Raw genomic sequence first — 18,032 nt, forward strand, 5'->3', positions numbered from 1 at the left:
GCATCACCCGGCGCGGCGTAAATGGCCGCGGGACAATTACCATCGCCCGCCGGGGGCTTTGACTCTGACATCGGGAGGGGAATGGGGAGTGCAGGGGAGAGATAAGTCTTTGCCTTCCATCACAGCGAGGAGGAGATGCGCTGTGATGGATGTTTGTGTAAATTGTGTTGTGTCTTGGTTCTTTCTTGTGTGTATGACTGCAGAAACAACATTTCGTTTGAACCTCAATGGGGTTCAAATGACAAATAAATTGTATTGTATTGTATTGTATTGTATTGTACTATCTCCCAAACCATCACACAGATCTCATCACCCCTGGCAATCTCCCCTCCACAGCCTCCAACTTGATAGCTCCCAACACTACACTGTCTCTGCCTGTTGAGTCTGGAGAAGGATCCCAACCCAAAATGTTGTCTCCCTATTTCCCTCTTCGGATGCTGCCTGACTCACTGAGTCCTTCAGCAGTTCTTTTCTCTCAAATTCCAGCTTCTACAGTCTCTTGTGTCACCATTCTCATGTTTCCTGCTTCGCAACAACTTGTATCAACACAATTTTAACAATGACCTTTTTACTTTTAGTTTATTACATTTAAATTCACAATGTCACATGGCATAGTGGTAAAACTGTTTAGTTTAGTTTATTGTCACGTGTACCGAGGTACAGTGAAAAGCTTTTGTTGCATGCTAACCAGTCAGTGGAAAGACAATACATGATTACAATTGAGCCATATACAGTGTATAGATACGTGATAAGGGAATAACGTTTGGTGCAAGGTTAAGACAGTGACGTCTAATCAAAGATAGTCCGAGGATCACCAATGAGGTAGATAGTAGTTCAGCACTACTCTCTGGTTGTGGGAGGATGATTCAGTTGCCTGATAACGGCTGGGAAGAAACTATCCCTGAATCTGGAGGTGTGCGTTTTCACATTTTAATACCTTTTGCCCAATGGGAGAGGGGAGAAGAGGGAGTGGGCAGGGTGCGACTCGTCCTTGATTATGCTGCTGATCTTGCCGAGGCAGCGTGAGGTGTAAATGGAGTTAATGGAAGTGAGGTTGGTTTGTGTGATGGTCTGGGCTGCGTCCACAATTCGCTGCAATTGTGTCCCTGGGTTAAATCTACAGCAAGAGAGTTACAATCTCAGAACAAACTGAGAATGGCTGTTACGAGGGAAGCTTTTAATCTCTTACAACTGTTCAAACTGTTCTCGTGCCACAATTCCTCCCTCAGTTCATCAGCCACGTCCATTTAGTCCAGACCTGTTGACCACTGCCACTGAAGCTGAGTCGCAGAACTACCTGAGACAGGATGCACAAGAAAAAAATGTCAAATGCTACACGCAATCGGCTTTCAAAACAAAGGCCGAGAAACTGTGTGAATCATAAGAAATTAATAACAAGCAGGGGAAAAAAACGGGCTGGGAGATGTAGCATTCGTTGACATTACCAGAAATGTGAGCAGCATAGATCAGGGAGATCAAACTAATCCACGGCATCCGAAGACAGAGTGCAGGGAGCTAAAGTAGATATGGTTTACTGGCAAGAAAGATAATTGTAACGGTAAATGAGATGGTGAGAATGGGTCTCGTAACAGAGGGATCCATATCTGAAATATATCATTCTGTTTGGGATTGATGAAAAAGTTCCGGATCCCCACGAACAAAGACCTGAGCACTTCATTAATGCTCTTTGATAACAAAAAAAAAGTATCATGGAGTCTATTTGAAATCTGAAACAAATGCTGGTTTACGGTTATTTTTAACTGGATCCTGTCACTAAAGAATTTCAGTGTGCCACGCAGGGAGGAGGTAGATTTATTTTTTTTAACACAAGTTCTCAACATGATGGCAAGGGAAACGGTTCTAAGACTGTGTTTTATGTACTGTAACTGACAGCTTGTGTAATATTTCTCCAAAGTGCAAAGCTGACCAACTGACACTCAAACTGCGCTTTCCCTGAATGCTCTCCCTCGCAAGAAAAGCTGCAGTCGTTCCCAGTCACCTCGAATGCCCCAAGAGGAATGATTAAAAAGTAGCATCCTTGCAAATGCCCTATTCCACCCCCCCCCCCCTCACTTTGTGCAAAAAATAATCTTAAAGATGGTCCAATTATACATCCAGAACAGCCCATAAATGTAGTAATTTTGCAATATATTATGCCAATTTTCTATATGCCAATTTTGCCAATATATTATGCCAATGTATTCGACTTGAAGTGTGTACAGCTGAGAACAGAAATGGCCTGGGTCATGGGCTGATGCAGCTGGTTAGTGCATAGATGTTGTGTCTCTTTCGATTCTACATGTCAGTTCATCTTAGTTTAGTTTTAGCCATACAGCATTGAAACAGGGCCTTCCGTCCACCGAGTCCATGCCAACCATCGCGCACCCATTCCCACTCCTGCGATGTTCGTATTACCCCCCTTTCTCATCCGCTCCCTACGTATTATGGGCAATTTGCAGAGGCCTTTTAACCAACAAACCCGCACGACTTTGGGATGTGGGAGGAAACCGGAGCACCCAGGGGAAACCCGCGCAGTGACAGGAAGGATGTGCAAACTCCACACAGGGAGAATGTGTTCCTGAGGTCAGGATCGAACCCGGGCTTCTTGCATGTTGATGCACCACTGTGCCTCCTGGTCCCTCCCAATGCCTGTCGCTCTCACTCTCAGGCAAGTTGCATCATTAATTTCTTTAAACAACTCGATGTTATAAGGAGAACTTGATGATCCAGGACAAAGTACAAAGGACATTTATTGTCACATACACCAATTGGTGTAGTGAAATTTGAGTTGCCATTGCAGCACACCAATAAAATAAACACAACTTCATAGAATTTAACTTTAAACATAAAACACTTGTGGGAAATTGATTTTGAGTGATGTCCCTTTACATTGGCATATAGAGGCAATTCAAAATTAGGACATTTATTATTTTATTGCAAGGAAAAAAAACTTTTGATTGCAATAGGTCTTTTTTTTATTTCAACAGACTGATCTCAATCACGTCCACAGTGTCCTGGACAATCTAGAAAAGGAGTAAGTAGCACTGTTCTGAACGTACTGTCCAATCTGTTGTAAATGATACTTGAATTGCTATTGACTGCCGCTAAATTATTTACTGTGTGCATAAAGGGAGGATAACTCTGACATTTCTGGCTATCTATTCTCTGTTTGCTTGAGCAGTTGTGTGAGCACTGTGGCTTGCATCTGTTATTAAACATGTATACACTTGAAGGCGTCTCACTTCTGTTGGATGTGCTTTGTATACCAAGCAGAAATTCCATTTTGAAAGCCTACTTTAATATGCAATGCAAATATTGGATGATTGCTCTCTTTCTCAGGCTGTCACCTAGTCACACGTACAGTTGTGGCCAGAACTTGCTACCAGTGTAACGCAATGGTGTGGAAACAAGCAACTGCAGAAGCTGGTTTACACAATAGGCCACAACACACTGGAGTAACATGGTTGGTCTGGAGAACATGGGGGGGATAGGCGACGTTTTGGGTTGGGACCCTTCTTCAGATTCGTAACTTCGCCTAGTTATGTTCTCCCGGGGTTCTGCCTGACTCAAAATGCTGGAGTAACTCAACGGGTCAGGCAGCATCTCTGGAGAAAAATGATAGATGACGTTTCTGGTCATAATCCTTCTTCAGACTGAATACTGAGTCGGAAGGAGGGTTCCAACACTTAACATCACTTATTCCTTTTTCTCCAGGATGCTGCTGGACCTGTTGAGTTTCTCCAGGATTTTATGTCCATCTTTGGTATCAACCAGCATCTGCAGTTCCTTGTTGTTACACCAAAGGACACAATGAGCTGGAGTAGCTCAGCGGATCAGGCAGCATCACTGGAGAACATGGATAGGTGACGTTTCGGATTGGGACCCTTTTAACCCCCAAGCCAATACGTCAGCTATCCATGTTCTCCAGAGATGGCGCCTGAACGCTGAGTTACTCCATCAAACGGTGCTTGGTTTGGACAATGAATGAAGGCTCCCGCTGGGATTCAATGATATTATGGCCTTTGTCAATGCCTGTGACTTCCAGGCATTAATTCAGGAGGACTTTTAAGATACAACAGTGGAAACATCATCAAGCTTGCTCAGCAGCCATCACATACACAAAATTCTCGCAGGAAACATAACAGGAAGCAAAGACTTTTTTAAAAGCACATTACAGGGGGATAAATTGGAATTAGGATATACATAATTAAAGGAGAACCTGAAACACCATGAATAAATCCTTCATTAATTACCAGTAATTTATTTTTAAAACGCTTGATAGTTTGAAACATTTATGGGAAGGGAATTACCATGCTTCTTTATAAAATTATTTCCTTCTGGTCCAGATGGTTTGTCAAGCAGCAAGGATGGTTCAATACACATGTAAAACCTTGCTAAATCCTCATGTGAAATAAGGGAAGATATTTGAGTCTTTTTTTAACTGATTATATCAGTTTGGCAATAACTGAATGTCAAGACTATTCTTTTTTTTTAAATTATGGTGAAGACATCTGTAAGCAGTGAAGTCTTTGGAGATGTAACCCCACATGTAAATTCTGTGTTCAATTACAAATGTCTAGAAATCCTGACGTTGCTCTCAATTTCACAGCCCAATGTGCCAAATGCCAATTAGTTTCACAGTCATTTCCTCTGCAAAATCTGGGCACGTAATCAAATCTTTCATTCAATGTTTCTGTTGAAGTGGTGATTACTGATGATTCCTGTATATAGAGAGATGCCCCCTCTTGCTTTAAAATACAACCTGGTAGATTCAGCATTGTGGCTTTATGAGGTCAAGCAAGTGTTTTTTGTCATATGTCCCAGAGAGAATAATTAAATTCTTACTCGCAGCAGCACAATGGAATATGTGAACAGTGCGCGCGCACACACACACACACACACACACACACACACACACACACACACACACACACACACACACACACACACACACACACACACACAGCAATCATAACAATAATAGTCTGTTGTAGTTCAGAGCTTAATTGAGGTTGTTGTGTTTAATAGCCTGATGGCTGTAGGGAAGTAGCTGTTCCTGAACCTGGCCGTTTACAGTTTTCAGGCTCCTGTACCTTCTTCCCGATGGCAGTGGTGAAATGAGTAAGTGGCCAGGGTGGTGTGGGTCTCTGACGATGCTGGCTGCCTTTTTGAGGCAGCGACTCCTGTAAATCCCTTCGATGGCGGGTTTGGTGCAAATAAATTTCGCCATTTAACGGTTACGTCACCGGAGGAGCAGGAACTCTGAGACCAGGATGGGGATCTGACTTTAAATTTCTGTTGTGACAGTGTGTTGGGTAAAATAAATCAGTGTTGTTTCATAAACAGCTGAAGTTTGATTTCACTTTCTGTAACCCAAAGCAGTAAACAGAAATAAAAAGGTCATTGAATAAAATTTTATTCCTGCACAAATATTTTTTTGTTGACAGGTTTTCCTTCGAAATCAGTTCGGGGTTAATAGAAGTCATATCACCACACGCGACTTACTATCCGGAATTGGCAAACTTGAGGGAAACCTTTGGAGATTCAAAAGAGCGTGTCAGGTAAGGCTTGAAAGGTATCCCAATACCAGCATATCCCCTATCCAACGATGAATTGAAAAACCCCACAGAGATAAACGTGGCTCTAAGATATTGACTGGTTCAAACATAGTGGTTAAAGCAGTTTATTGTATTTTTGGAATAGCCAGTCAAAAAAGTTAGAGTTGTGAATCTGCGTAAAAAGCAGTGGAGGCCAATTCACTGGATGTATTCAAGAGAGAGTTAGATATAGCTCTTAGGGCTAATGGAATCAAGGGATATAATTGGATAGAGCCCTGGTTTTCAAGGGAAATTGGACATCTTGTTCGGAAAAAGAGGGAGGTCCTTAATAATTATAGGCAGCATGGAGTAAATTCGGTGCTTGAGGAGTATAAAGAATGTAAAAAGAATCTTAAGCAAGAAATTAGAAAAGCTAAAAGAAGATATGAGGTTGCTTTGGCAAGTAAGGTGAAAGTAAATCCAAAGGGTTTCTACAGCTATATTAATAGCAAAAGGATAACGAGGGATAAAATTGGTCCATTGGAGAGACAGAGTGGACAGCTATCTGCAGAGCCAAAAGAGATAGGGGAGATATTGAACAATTTCTTTTCTTCGGTATTCACCAAGGAGAAGGATATTGAATTATGTGAGGTAAGGGAAACTAGTAGAGTAACTATGGATACTATGAGTTTCAAAGTAAAAGAAGTACTGACACTTTTGAAAAATATAAAAGTGGATAAGTCTCCAGGTCCTGAAAGGATATTCCCTAGGACATTGAGGGAAGTTAGTGTAGAAATAGCCTGGGCTATGACAGAAATATTTCAAATGTCATTAGAAACGGGAATAGTCCCCGAGGATTGGCGTACTGCGCATGTTGTTCCATTGTTTAAAAAGGGTTCTAAGAGTAAACCTAGCAATTATAGACCTGTTAGTTTGACTTCAGTGGTGGGCAAATTAATGGAAAAGATACTTAGAGATAATATATATAAGCATCTGGATAAACAGGGTCTGATTAGGAACAGTCAACATGGATTTGTGCCTGGAAGGTCATGTTTGACTAATCTTCTAGAATTTTTTGAAGAGGTTACTAGGGAAATTGACGAGGGTAAAGCAGTGGATGTTGTCTATATGGACTTTAGTAAGGCCTTTGACAAGGTTCCTCATGGAAGGTTGGTTAAGAAGGTTCAACTGTTGGGTATAAATGCAGGAGTTGCAAGATGGATTCAACAGTGGCTGAATGGGAGACGCCAGAGGGTAATGGTGGATGGCTGTTTGTCGGGTTGGAGGCAGGTGACTAGTGGGGTGCCTCAGGGATCTGTGTTGGGTCCTTTGTTGTTTGTCATGTACATCAATGATCTGGATGAAGGTGTGGTAAATTGGATTAGTAAGTATGCAGATGATACCAAGATAGGGGGTGTTGTGGATAATGAAGATGATTTCCAAAGTCTACAGAGTGATTTAGGCCATTTGGAAGAATGGGCTGAAAGATGGCAGATGGAGTTTAATGCTGATAAATGTGAGGTGCTACACCTTGGCAGGACAAATCAAAATAGGACGTACATGATAAATGGTAGGGAATTGAAGAATGCAGTTGAACAGAGGGATCTGGAAATAACCGTGCATAGTTCCTTGAAGGTGGAATCTCATATAGATAGGGTGGTAAAGAAAGCTTTTGGTATGCTAGCCTTCATAAATCAGAGCATTGAGTATAGAAGCTGGGATGTAATGTTAAAATTGTACAAGGCATTGGTGAGACCAAATCTGGAGTATGGTGTACAATTTTGGTCGCCCAATTATAGGAAGGATGTCAACAAAATAGAGAGAGTACAGAGGAAATTTACTAGAATGTTGCTTGGGTTTCAACAACTAAGTCTCAGAGAAAGGTTGAATAAGTTAAGTCTTTATTCTCTGGAGCGCAGAAGGTTAAGGGGGGACGATGGAGGTCTTTAAAATGATGAGAGGGATAGACAGAGTTGATGTGGACAAGCTTTTCCCTTTGAGAATAGGGAAGATTCAAACAAGAGGACATGACTTCAGAATTAAGGGACAGAAGTTTAGGGGTAACATGAGGGGGACCTTCTTTACTCAGAGAGTGGTAGCGGTGTGGAATGAGCTTCCAGTGGAAGTGGTGGAGGCAGGTTCGTTGGTATCATTTAAAAATAAATTGGATAGGCATATTGATGAGAAGGGAATGGAGGGTTATGGTATGAGTGCAGGCAGGTGGGACTAAGGGAAAATAATTGTTCAGCACGGACTTGTAGGGCCGAGATGGCCTGTTTCCGTGCTGTAATTGTTATATGGTTATATGGTTATATGATATGGGGAGAAAGCAGGAACGGGGTACTGATTTTGGATGATCAGTCATGATCATATTGAATGGCGGTGCTGGCTCGAAGGATCGAATGGCCTACTCCTGCACCTATTTTCTATGTTACTAAATGTGCAGCTCAGAAACTAACCCTTTGGCCAATCAAGTCCGCATCAACCACTCATTCACTCTAATCCTACATTAGTCCAATTTTATCTCTCCCACATTCACTGGTTTAGATTAATTTAGAGACACAGAGAAACAAAGCCCGACTCAGATCCACGCCGACCAGCAATCCCCGCACATTAACACTACCCTGCACACACTAGTGACAATTTACAATTTTTCCGTAGCCAATTAATCTACAAGCATGTATGCCTTTGGAGTGTGGGAGGAAACCAGAGCACCCGGAGAAAACCACGCAGGTCACGGGGAGAATGTACAAACTCCGTATAGACAGTCAAGGGCCTGTCCCACTTGCATGCGATTGCATGCGTTTGGCGCGACCAGACGGAAGCGGAGTTCATGCAAAGTTCGCGCTAAGTACGCGTGTGACATAATTTGCGTCATACTCACCAATCAGCTGGGCAGGAGGCGGGCCGACTGAATTTGGGCGACGCATGGCGTCGGGCGGTGACATCATCACACAACGCCACGCCGGGCGGTGACGTCATCGTGCAACGCCATGCGCTAGGTGTACGCTGTCAAGACGCTGCGTACGATCGCAATGCGCCTGCGTGCCGACAGGCCATTGGCGTGCGAAGATTTCGGACACTGTCAGATTTTCGGAGCCCCGCGCGATGTCGGGACCAGCCCCGCACAACTCCGCGCTTCTAAGTGGGACCGGCCCCGCGCGGCCATACGGTGCCCATACGCCTCAAGCGACCACGTTTGGTTGCGACAAACGCATGCAATCGCATGCAAGTGGGACAGGCCCTTCAGGATCGAATCCGGGGCTCTGGCTCTGTAAAGCAGCAACTCTACTGCTGTGCCACCATGCCCCCTTTCTCTCGTCTACTCTCCCTAGATTCGACCACTCGGCCTCACTTCAGGGGCAATTTGCAGTGGGCCATTAACCCACCAACTCACACTTGCAAAGTGAGTTTTTAGCTAATTTGAGACTCGAAATGCATTACTCCTATGGCATTGATGTGGTCATTAAACAAAATGATATTTATGTTCATTGCATAAAGAGCCATTCCTGGTGCTTTGCAGACGTGTAGCTTAAATGAATGTGCCTTGGATTTACACTCGAACAACAGTGCTCATTATTAATTGAGCCAGTGGTACATCTTTGCAGTAAATGCCAGCATCCTAAGAGCCAAACCAAATATATATGTGTGCCAGAGTGGGATTCCTAGGCATATTTGCTTTGAATGGCGGTCGTTGTACGTTGTTAAGAAAATTAACCTTGAGGTTTTCGCAGCTCTATTACCGTGCTTTAAAAAATGTGCTTGTAATAGTTTCTGTGAGATATTTGGAGTATTCATTCAATTTGAGGTATTCTGCTACAGTTTATTTTCTTTTAAAAAGACACGCAAATAAATGAAAACATGCTGAATTAAAAGATTTACAAAGACCTGGGTATACTTAGAAACATAGAAACATAGAAAATAGGTGCAGGAGTAGGCCACTCGGCCCTTCGAGCCTGTACCGCCATTCAATATGATCATGGCTGATCATCCAACTCAGTATCCTGTACCTGCCTTCTCTCCCTTTAGCCACAAGCAGAGAATTCCACAGATTCATCACTCTCTGTGTGAAAAATGTTTTTCTCATCTCGGTCCTAAAGGATTTCCCCTTTATCCTTAAACTGTGACCCCTTGTCCTGGACTTCCCCAACATCGGGAACAATCTTCCTGCATCTAGCCTGTCCAACCCCTTAAGAATTTTGTAAGTTTCTATAAGATCCCCCCTCAATCTTCTAAATTCTAGCGAGTAAAAAACCGAGTCTATCCAGTCTTTCTTCATATGAAAGTTCTGACATCCCAGGAATCAGTCTGGTGAACCTTCTCTGTACTCCCTCTATGGCAAGAATATCTTTCCTCAGATTAGGAGACCAAAACTGTACGCAATACTCCAGGTGTGGTCCCCACCAAGACCCTGTACAACTGCAGTAGAACCTCCCTGCTCCTGTACTCAAATCTCCTGTACTTGGTCAAATTAAATCAAGACATAGTCATGAACTGAGCATTAAATCTGCTCGTAATAAAACACATTTTTGCTACTTTTATCTCATATATAAATGATTTGCTAAAAATAATTAAGTTTGTATAACCTGTGATCAGATTTCAGAATGCTCTTCAACATGCTCTTGTTGTTGAAGCCAACATCTGTTATTGGTTCCTATTTCTGAATGTAGAATTCTGTTTTTGATCCCCCATCTGCTTTGTACCCTTTTGGGAAGAGATACATATAGGTCCTATGGGTTAGGGCAGTGATACATTTCAGTGTGATGTCCTTCATGATAAACCGTTTACTGACATCCATTCTCTAGATTGGTTTGTGTAGGAAGGAACTGCGGATGCTGGTTTACACCGAAGATAGACACAAGATGCTGGAGTAACTCAGCGGGTCTGGAAGGAAAGGAATAGGTGTCGTTTCAGGTCGAGACCCTTCTTCAGATTGGTTTCTTATTTTGGGGGTTTAGAGATACAGCGTGGAAACAGACCCTTCTGCCCACCGTGTCAGTACTGACCAGCGATCCCCGTACACTAACAGTGTGGTACACACACATACTAGAGACAATTTACTATTTTTACATAAGCCAATTGACCTACAAACGTGTACGTCTTTGGAGTGTGGGAGGAAACCGGAGCAGCCGGAGAAAAATCCCAACGCAGTCAGGGAGAAAACGTACAAATTCCGTACAGGCAGCACCCGTAGTCAGGATCGAACCCAGGTCTCTGGCGCTGTAATGCCGCAACTCTATCGCTGTGCCACCGTGCCACCACTTGAGAGATGAATCAAAGATAGGCCTGGTTCTCCCTAATCTATGGGACTATATTGTCGACAATGATCACGAATATAGTGCTCACTTCTCCTGGTTCCAATTCAAAAGCTCCAGCGGGAAAAGAAGAAATTATTTTTATTAATCTCTGGAACTCTCTGGCACAGAGGGTAGTTGAGGCCAGTTGATTGGCTATATTTAAGAGGTAGTTAGATGTGGCCCTTGTGGCTAAGGGGATCAGAGGGTATGGAGAGAAGGCAGGTACGGGATACTGAGTTGGATGATCAGCCATGATCATATTGAATGGCGGTGCAGGCTCGAAGGGCCGAATGGCCTACTCCTGCACCTAATTTCTAAATTTCTATTTTTATTAATGCTATTTATTTATTCAGGTCCAATGCTGATGATTCCCACATGGCCTCGTATGCGGGCGAAACTCAAGAAATATTGGAGAGGGAGGGATTTCTTACCCTGATCTCCAGCTTCCCAACAAACAATCAAGGGCTATATGTGGTTCAGCAGCCTCCAGTAGCGAAAGGGGTCCCCGTAGATAGGTGCAGCATGGTAGCGCAGGGGTAGAGTTGCTGCCTTATTGCGCAGCAGACCCAGGTTCGATCCTGACTGCGGGTGCTGGTTGTACGTTCTCGCCGTGACTGCGTGGGGGGGTTCTACGGGAAACTCCGGCTTCCTCCCACGCTCCAAAGACGTACAGGTTTGTAGGCTAATTGGCTTGGTATAAATATAAATTGTCCCTCGTGTGTGTAGTGGTGTTAGTGTACGGGGATCGCTGGTCGGCGTGGACTCAATGGGCCGAAGGGCCTGTTTCCGCACTGTACGTAAACTACACTAACAGTTCACTTGGACCTTCTCCGCCATCTCCCTACCGTTTCTGGATCTCACCGTCTCCATCACAGGAGAGAGACTATTGACTGACATCTCCTACAAACCTACTGCATCTCACAGCTATTTTGACTACACGTCTTCCCACCCTGTTTCCTGTAAAGACTCCATCCCCTACTCCCAATTCCTCCATCTACTGAAAGAAGGCCTTGCTAGTGAGGTTCACATTCTGTGAACATAAATTTTTTTTAAATCTCACTTGCTGTGAGAGTATTAAAAAAAATGCACAAAATAGTTCAGTCCTTTTTTTTTAAGAATGGTCCCAACCCTGAACTTAATTTGCCAATCCCCTCCCAAGATGCCGCCTGACCCGCTGAGTTCCTCCAGCACATGAAAGTAATTGGGTGGTCTGAGTCATTGAGAATCTGTTTTACAAGTGTAGCAGGAAGCTTTGTTCGTTCTCCATAGATCTGTTTTGCTTCGAATCCGCTGTATTCTCCTGCACTCCACGTGGTCTGGCCTATAACATGAAAGTCAATTTGAGGATGTTCATATTTAAGGTAGACACAAAATGCTGGAGTAACTCAGTGGGACAGGCAGCGTCTCTGAAGAGAAGGAATGGGTGACGTTTTGCGTCATGACCCTTCTTCAGACTGATGTCAGGGGAGTGGGAGATACATGGATAAGGAAGTGTAAGGTGTGAAAACAACGCCAAGGGTATTGAAAAATGAAGGCAAATGTAAAATAGATCATTGTTAGTTGAAAAAAGGTAACAAAGCAAACAGAGAGAAAATGTAGTCGGAGACAGTAAGACTGGTCGGAAAACTGTGAAGGGAGAGGGGATAGTTGATAGATTGTCTCCTATGATGGAGTCGGTGATGTTCATATTTAGTTACATGTTGGTGGATTTATGTCGGCCATCTTGCTCATTCGAGCAGTAATATGTAGTATACGAGTACAAAGGTTGTCCTTGAGTAACGCAGGAGCTGCACGAAGCAATATAAGATTATTTTTTACTAGATCAGTACTTAAATAAACGACACTATTTGAATCTAATATCCATTATGATGGCATTTGACAGGCTTTCCCCCCTATTGTGTTACATTGGCCATTAAGCAAAAGGACACAAAGTACTGAAGTTACTCAAACTGGTCAGGCAGCATCTCTGGAGATCGTAGATAAGTGAAGAGTCGAGAACCTTCTTCATGGTGTGTGGAGGAGAAGGGGGGGGGGGGGGGGGGGGTGGTGAAAAAAGCTGGCAAAGAGGAAGGGCAGGATAGAGAGTGGCAGGTAACAGGTATTCGCAGACGAGGCAGATGGTTGGAACAAAGGCCAGAGATAAGAACAGGAGGTGTGGCGGGGTTGAAGAGTTGCGGATTGTGAAGCCAGGACGAGGAAGGTAGCTGGAGCGGAGGGGAGGGGGGAAATATGTAAGAGTGCAGGTGGGGCCAACCGGAGGGTAGGGGGCTGGTGGGAAGAAAAGAGGTGGAGATGGGAGAGAAAAGAGGGAGGGTATCTTTGGTATCCACCAAATATAGATCAAATTGAGTCTGAAGAAGGCGTCACCCATTCCTTTTCTCCAGAGATGCTGCCTGACCTGCTGAGTTAGTCCATTTTATAGAGGTCCATTATTGCAAGGGTGTAACCGTATCCTTGAATATGAATTGGTGAGTTTGTAGCAGCAGATGTTAGTTTGATTTAGAGATACAGAGCAGAAACAATCCGTTTAGTCCATCGAGATTGCGTACAGTTTTGGTCTCCAAATCTGAGGAAGGACATTATTGCCATAGAGGGAGTGCAGAGAAGGTTCACCAGACTGATTCCTGGGATGTCAGGACTGTCTTATGAAGAAAGACTGGATAGACTTGGTTTATACTCTCTAGAAGTTAGGAGATTGAGGGGGGATCTTATAGAAACTTACAAAATTCTTAAGGGGTTGGACAGACTAGATGCAGGAAGATTGCTCCCGATGTTGGGGAAGTCCAGGACAAGGGGTCACAGCTTAAGGATAAGGGGGAAATCCTTTAAAACCGAGATGAGAAGAACTTTTTTCACACAGAGAGTGGTGAATCTCTGGAACTCCCTGCCACAGAGGGTAGTTGAGGCCAGTTCATTGGCTAAATTTAAGAGGGAGTTAGATGTGGCCCTTGTGGCTAAGGGGATCAGAGGGTATGGAGAGAAGGCAGGTACGGGATACTGAGTTGGATGATCAACCATGATCATATTGAATGGCGGTGCAGGCTCGAAGGGCCGAATGGCCTACTCCTGCACCTAATTTCTATGTTTCTATGTTTCTATGAGTCCGCACCAGCCAGCGATCACCGCACACTAACATTAACCTACACACACTAGGGACAATTTACAATTATACCAAGCCAATTAGCTTGCAAATCTGTACGTCTTTGTCGTGTGGGAGGAAACTGGAGCTTCCCGAAGTAAATCCGTGCAGGTCAAGAGGCGAACGTGCAAACTCCATTCAGTTACCACCCGTGGTCAGGATCGGACCTGGGTCTCTGGCGCTGTAAGGCAGCAACTCTCCCGCTGAGACACTGTGCTACCCTATTGTCATGCATTGAGCTCAGAGCTGATTCACAGGACTCTGAGGAGGCGAGGTTACATAAATCTGTGTTGTATCCTGTGGGGTCATTTCATCAAAGTTTTTAAGACAAGGAAGGGCCTGTCCCATTTACGCGATTTTTTTCGGCAACTTGCCGGCACCCATCATAGTTGCAGCAGGTCCCCGAAAACTTTCACCATTTTGAAAATCCAGCGGCGACCAGAAAAAGGTACGACTCTCTGGGCGACTGCTCGTGACGAAACAGGCGTCACCACGACCATACAGGCGACGTGTCGCGGGGTGACGCCTGTACGGTCGTGAGTAGTCGCCCAAAGAGTCGTACCTTTTTCTGTTCGCCGCTGGATTTTGAACAATTCGAAAAAATCGTGTAAGTGGGACAGGCCCTTAAGGGGAACTGGTGGGACCATAGAGAGAAACTATTTCCATTGACTTCTAAATCCAAAGCTAGGTGCAGAGTTTTAACATTAGAGCCAGGCTTCTCGAGAAATTAAAGTTTCCTCTAGTAAAAGGGCAGTGGATGTTTGGAAGGTCCTCTGTAGATACGAGTTAAAGCTCAGCTGGGCATTAATATTAAGTCTGAGTGGATGAATTTTCTTTAGCCAAAGGCATTAAAGGATATAAGGTAAAGCTGGATATATTGATTTGGATTAGTATCAACCAGTAGAGCTGTTGCCTGACAGTATCAAAGGCCCAGCTTCAATCCTGACCTCAGGCACTGTCTGTGTGGAGTTTGCATTTTTTCCCAGTGACCGTTCCCGCTTCCACTGGGTGCTATTCTCCCATTTCTCCCACATCCTAACGATGTGCACGTTAGAAGGTGAATGGCCACTGTAAATTGTCCCTGGTGCGCAGCTGAATGGTAGAATCTAAGGGGGGAGGGGGAGAGAGGAGGTTAATTCAATTGATTGAAAGATACAGCATGGAAGCAGGCCGTTTGGCCCATCGAGTCCATGCTGACCACAGATCACCCCTTCAAACTAATTCTACTAAACTAAACCCTAATCTGAGGAAAGACATTCTTGCCATAGAGGGAGTACAGAGAAGGTTCACCAGACTGATTCCTGGGATGGCAGGACTTTCATATGAAGAAAGACTGGATAGACTCGGCTTGTACTCGCTAGAATTTAGAAGATTGAGGGGGGATCTTATAGAAATTTACTAGATGCAGGAAGATTATTCCCGATGTTGGGGAAGTCCAGAACAAGGGGCCACAGTTTAAGGATAAGGGGGAAATCTTTTTGGACCGAGATGAGAAAATCATTTTTTACACAGAGAGTGGTGAATCTCTGCCACAGAAGGCAGTTGAGGTCATTGGCTATATTTAAGAGGGAGTTAGATGTGGTCCTTGTGGCTAAAGGGATCAGGGGGTATGGAGAGAAGGCAGGTACAGGATACTGAGTTGGATGATTAGCCATGATCATATTGAATGGCCTACTCCTGCACCTAGTTTCTATGTTTCTATGTTTCCATATTATCCCACATTCGCATCCACTCCCTACACAAAGGGGGGTGGGTGAATTGGCAGAGATCATTTAACCTTTGGGATGGGGAGGAAACCAGAGCACCCGAAGGAAGCCCAAGCAGTCGCAGGGAAAACATGCAAACTCCACACAGACAGCACTGGAGGTCAGGACTGAACCCGGTTCTCTAGCGCTGTGAGGCAGCAGCTCTACCTCCATAGCTCATCCAGCGCCAGAGACCCGGGTTCGATCCTGACAATGGGTGCTGTCTGTATGGAGTTTGTACATTCTCCCCATGACCTGCGTGGGTTTTTCCCCGGGTGCTCCAGTTCCTGCCCACACTCCTGGTAGGTAAAATTGTAAATATTATTCCTAGTGCAGGATAGCGTTAGTGTGCGGGGATCACTGATCGACTCGGTGGGTCGAAGGGCCTGTTTCCACTCCGTATACTAAACTAAACGTAACTAAACTATCTCTAAGCCCTGTAACTTGAGATTGGGGGTAGACCCTTCTTCAGACTGATGTCAGTCTGATGATCAGTCTGAAGAAGGGCTTTGGCCCAAAACATTGCCTATTTCCTTCGCTCCCTAGATGCTGCTGCACTCGCTGAGTTTCTCCAGCACCTTCGATTTTACAGCATCTGCAGTTACTTTAACAACTTGAGATTGGGTCTATTCAGAGAAGCCATGTGACCAGCAAAACAGTGTGAACACTGACATATTGCCGTCAATTCTACTGCTGCACTTGAAACTATTATGATTCTAATATATACTATTCCCTCAACAGAAATTAGGAAAATGATACCATAGGAAATACGCTTAGGTACCAATGTTCCCCTTGCGTTGGTTTAATGGGTGGTTAGCAAGGATTTGTTTGGGTGGAAATGAAAGAAATGATTCCTGATTCATGTGAACACAGTTGAAAAAAGCTTAGCCTCCCTGCTGGATAAGAGACCAAAGGCAATTACTGTGGTCCATGGGGCTATCTGACTTCCTCGTGCACGCTGCCTATAGTAGTGGAGCCCTTCTGTGTGTACTGTTAATTATGGTATTTGGGAACAACATCCTCTCTCGCTGCTCCCCCTCTTCTGCTCTCCGACTCTACGACCATGTGTAACCCAGACTCGCTACCACAGCCACGTTTGTTTTCCGAGCTAACAGAATGTAATTCTGCATTTTCCTTGCTCTCTACCCCCTTTGCCCTGTTTTCACACCTTACACGTCCTTATCTATCTATCTCCCTCTCCCCTGACATCAGTCTAAAGCAGGGTCTCGGCCCGAAACGTCACCCATTCCTTCTCTCCAGAGATGCCGCCTGTCCCGCTGAGTTACTCCAGCATTTTGTGTCCATCTTCGGTTTAAACCAGCATCTGCACATATCTATAGAATTCACTGCCACTGGATTTCAAGATTTTGTTGTGCTAGAATAATTCTGCTTTAATTATGTATCAATCAGTTCATTCAGGGCAACCGGTGTGTTATTTTTCAGATGGCGAACAAAACAGAACTTGGATTATTGCTTCCTCATGATGTATGCCCAGAAAAAGGGGATTTACTATGTTCAGGTAATGAACGCCTTTGTTGGCAACAGCACTCTACCTGCCCTCTGCAGTTTCATGGTACCGCATGTCCTCGGTTACTAAAAGGAGCAGGTGGGAGGTTAACTTGGTGCCAATGTTGTTGTTCATCCAGCTGCCTGAAAGGTGTGCAGGATGGTAGATCCTTTAGACTATAGAGATACAGCGTGGAAACAGGCCCTTCAGCCCGCTTAGTCTGCGCCGACCAGCGATCACCCCGTACACTAACACTATCCTGCACACTAGGGACAAGTCGTACAATTTTACCGAATCCAATTAACCGACAAACCTGTCCGTCTTTGGAGGAAACCGGAGCACCCGGAGGAAACCCACACAGCCACAGATAGAAACATAGAAACATAGAAAATAGTTGCAGGAGCCTGCACCGCCATTCAATATGATCATGGCTGATCATCCAACTCAGTATCCTGTACCTGCTTTCTCTCCATACCCCCTGATCCCTTTAGCCACAAGGGCCACATCTAACTCCCTCTTAAATATAGCCAATGAACTGGCCTCAACTATCTTCTGTGGCAGAGAATTCCAGAGATTCACCACTCTCTGTGTGAAAAATGTTTTTCTCATCTTGGTCCTAAAAGACTTCCCCCTTATCCTTAAACTGTGACCCCTTGTTCTGGACTTCCCCAACATCGGGAGCAATCTTCCTGCATCTAGCCTGTCCAACCCCTTAAGAATTTTGTAAGTTTCTATAAGATCCCCCCTCAATCTTCTAAATTCTAGCGAGTACAAGCCGAGTCTATCCAGTCTTATAGAACGTACAAA

General features: G+C 44.4%; 1 protein-coding gene across 1 annotated transcript in view; it reads left to right on the top strand.

Annotated features, from left to right (window-relative positions):
* The window catches only part of mgat4a (alpha-1,3-mannosyl-glycoprotein 4-beta-N-acetylglucosaminyltransferase A), a 273,579-nt gene that overhangs the window by 166,871 nt on the left and 88,676 nt on the right, over positions 1 to 18,032 (top strand). Inside the window, exons 5-7 of the mRNA XM_033023224.1 lie at positions 2,988 to 3,034; positions 5,448 to 5,561; positions 17,162 to 17,237. Of these exons, the coding sequence (XP_032879115.1) occupies positions 2,988 to 3,034; positions 5,448 to 5,561; positions 17,162 to 17,237 (237 nt within the window). The remainder of the gene's footprint in view (positions 1 to 2,987; positions 3,035 to 5,447; positions 5,562 to 17,161; positions 17,238 to 18,032) is intronic.

The sequence above is a fragment of the Amblyraja radiata genome, chromosome 6 (assembly GCF_010909765.2).
Source record: "Amblyraja radiata isolate CabotCenter1 chromosome 6, sAmbRad1.1.pri, whole genome shotgun sequence".
Lineage (NCBI taxonomy): Eukaryota > Metazoa > Chordata > Chondrichthyes > Rajiformes > Rajidae > Amblyraja > Amblyraja radiata.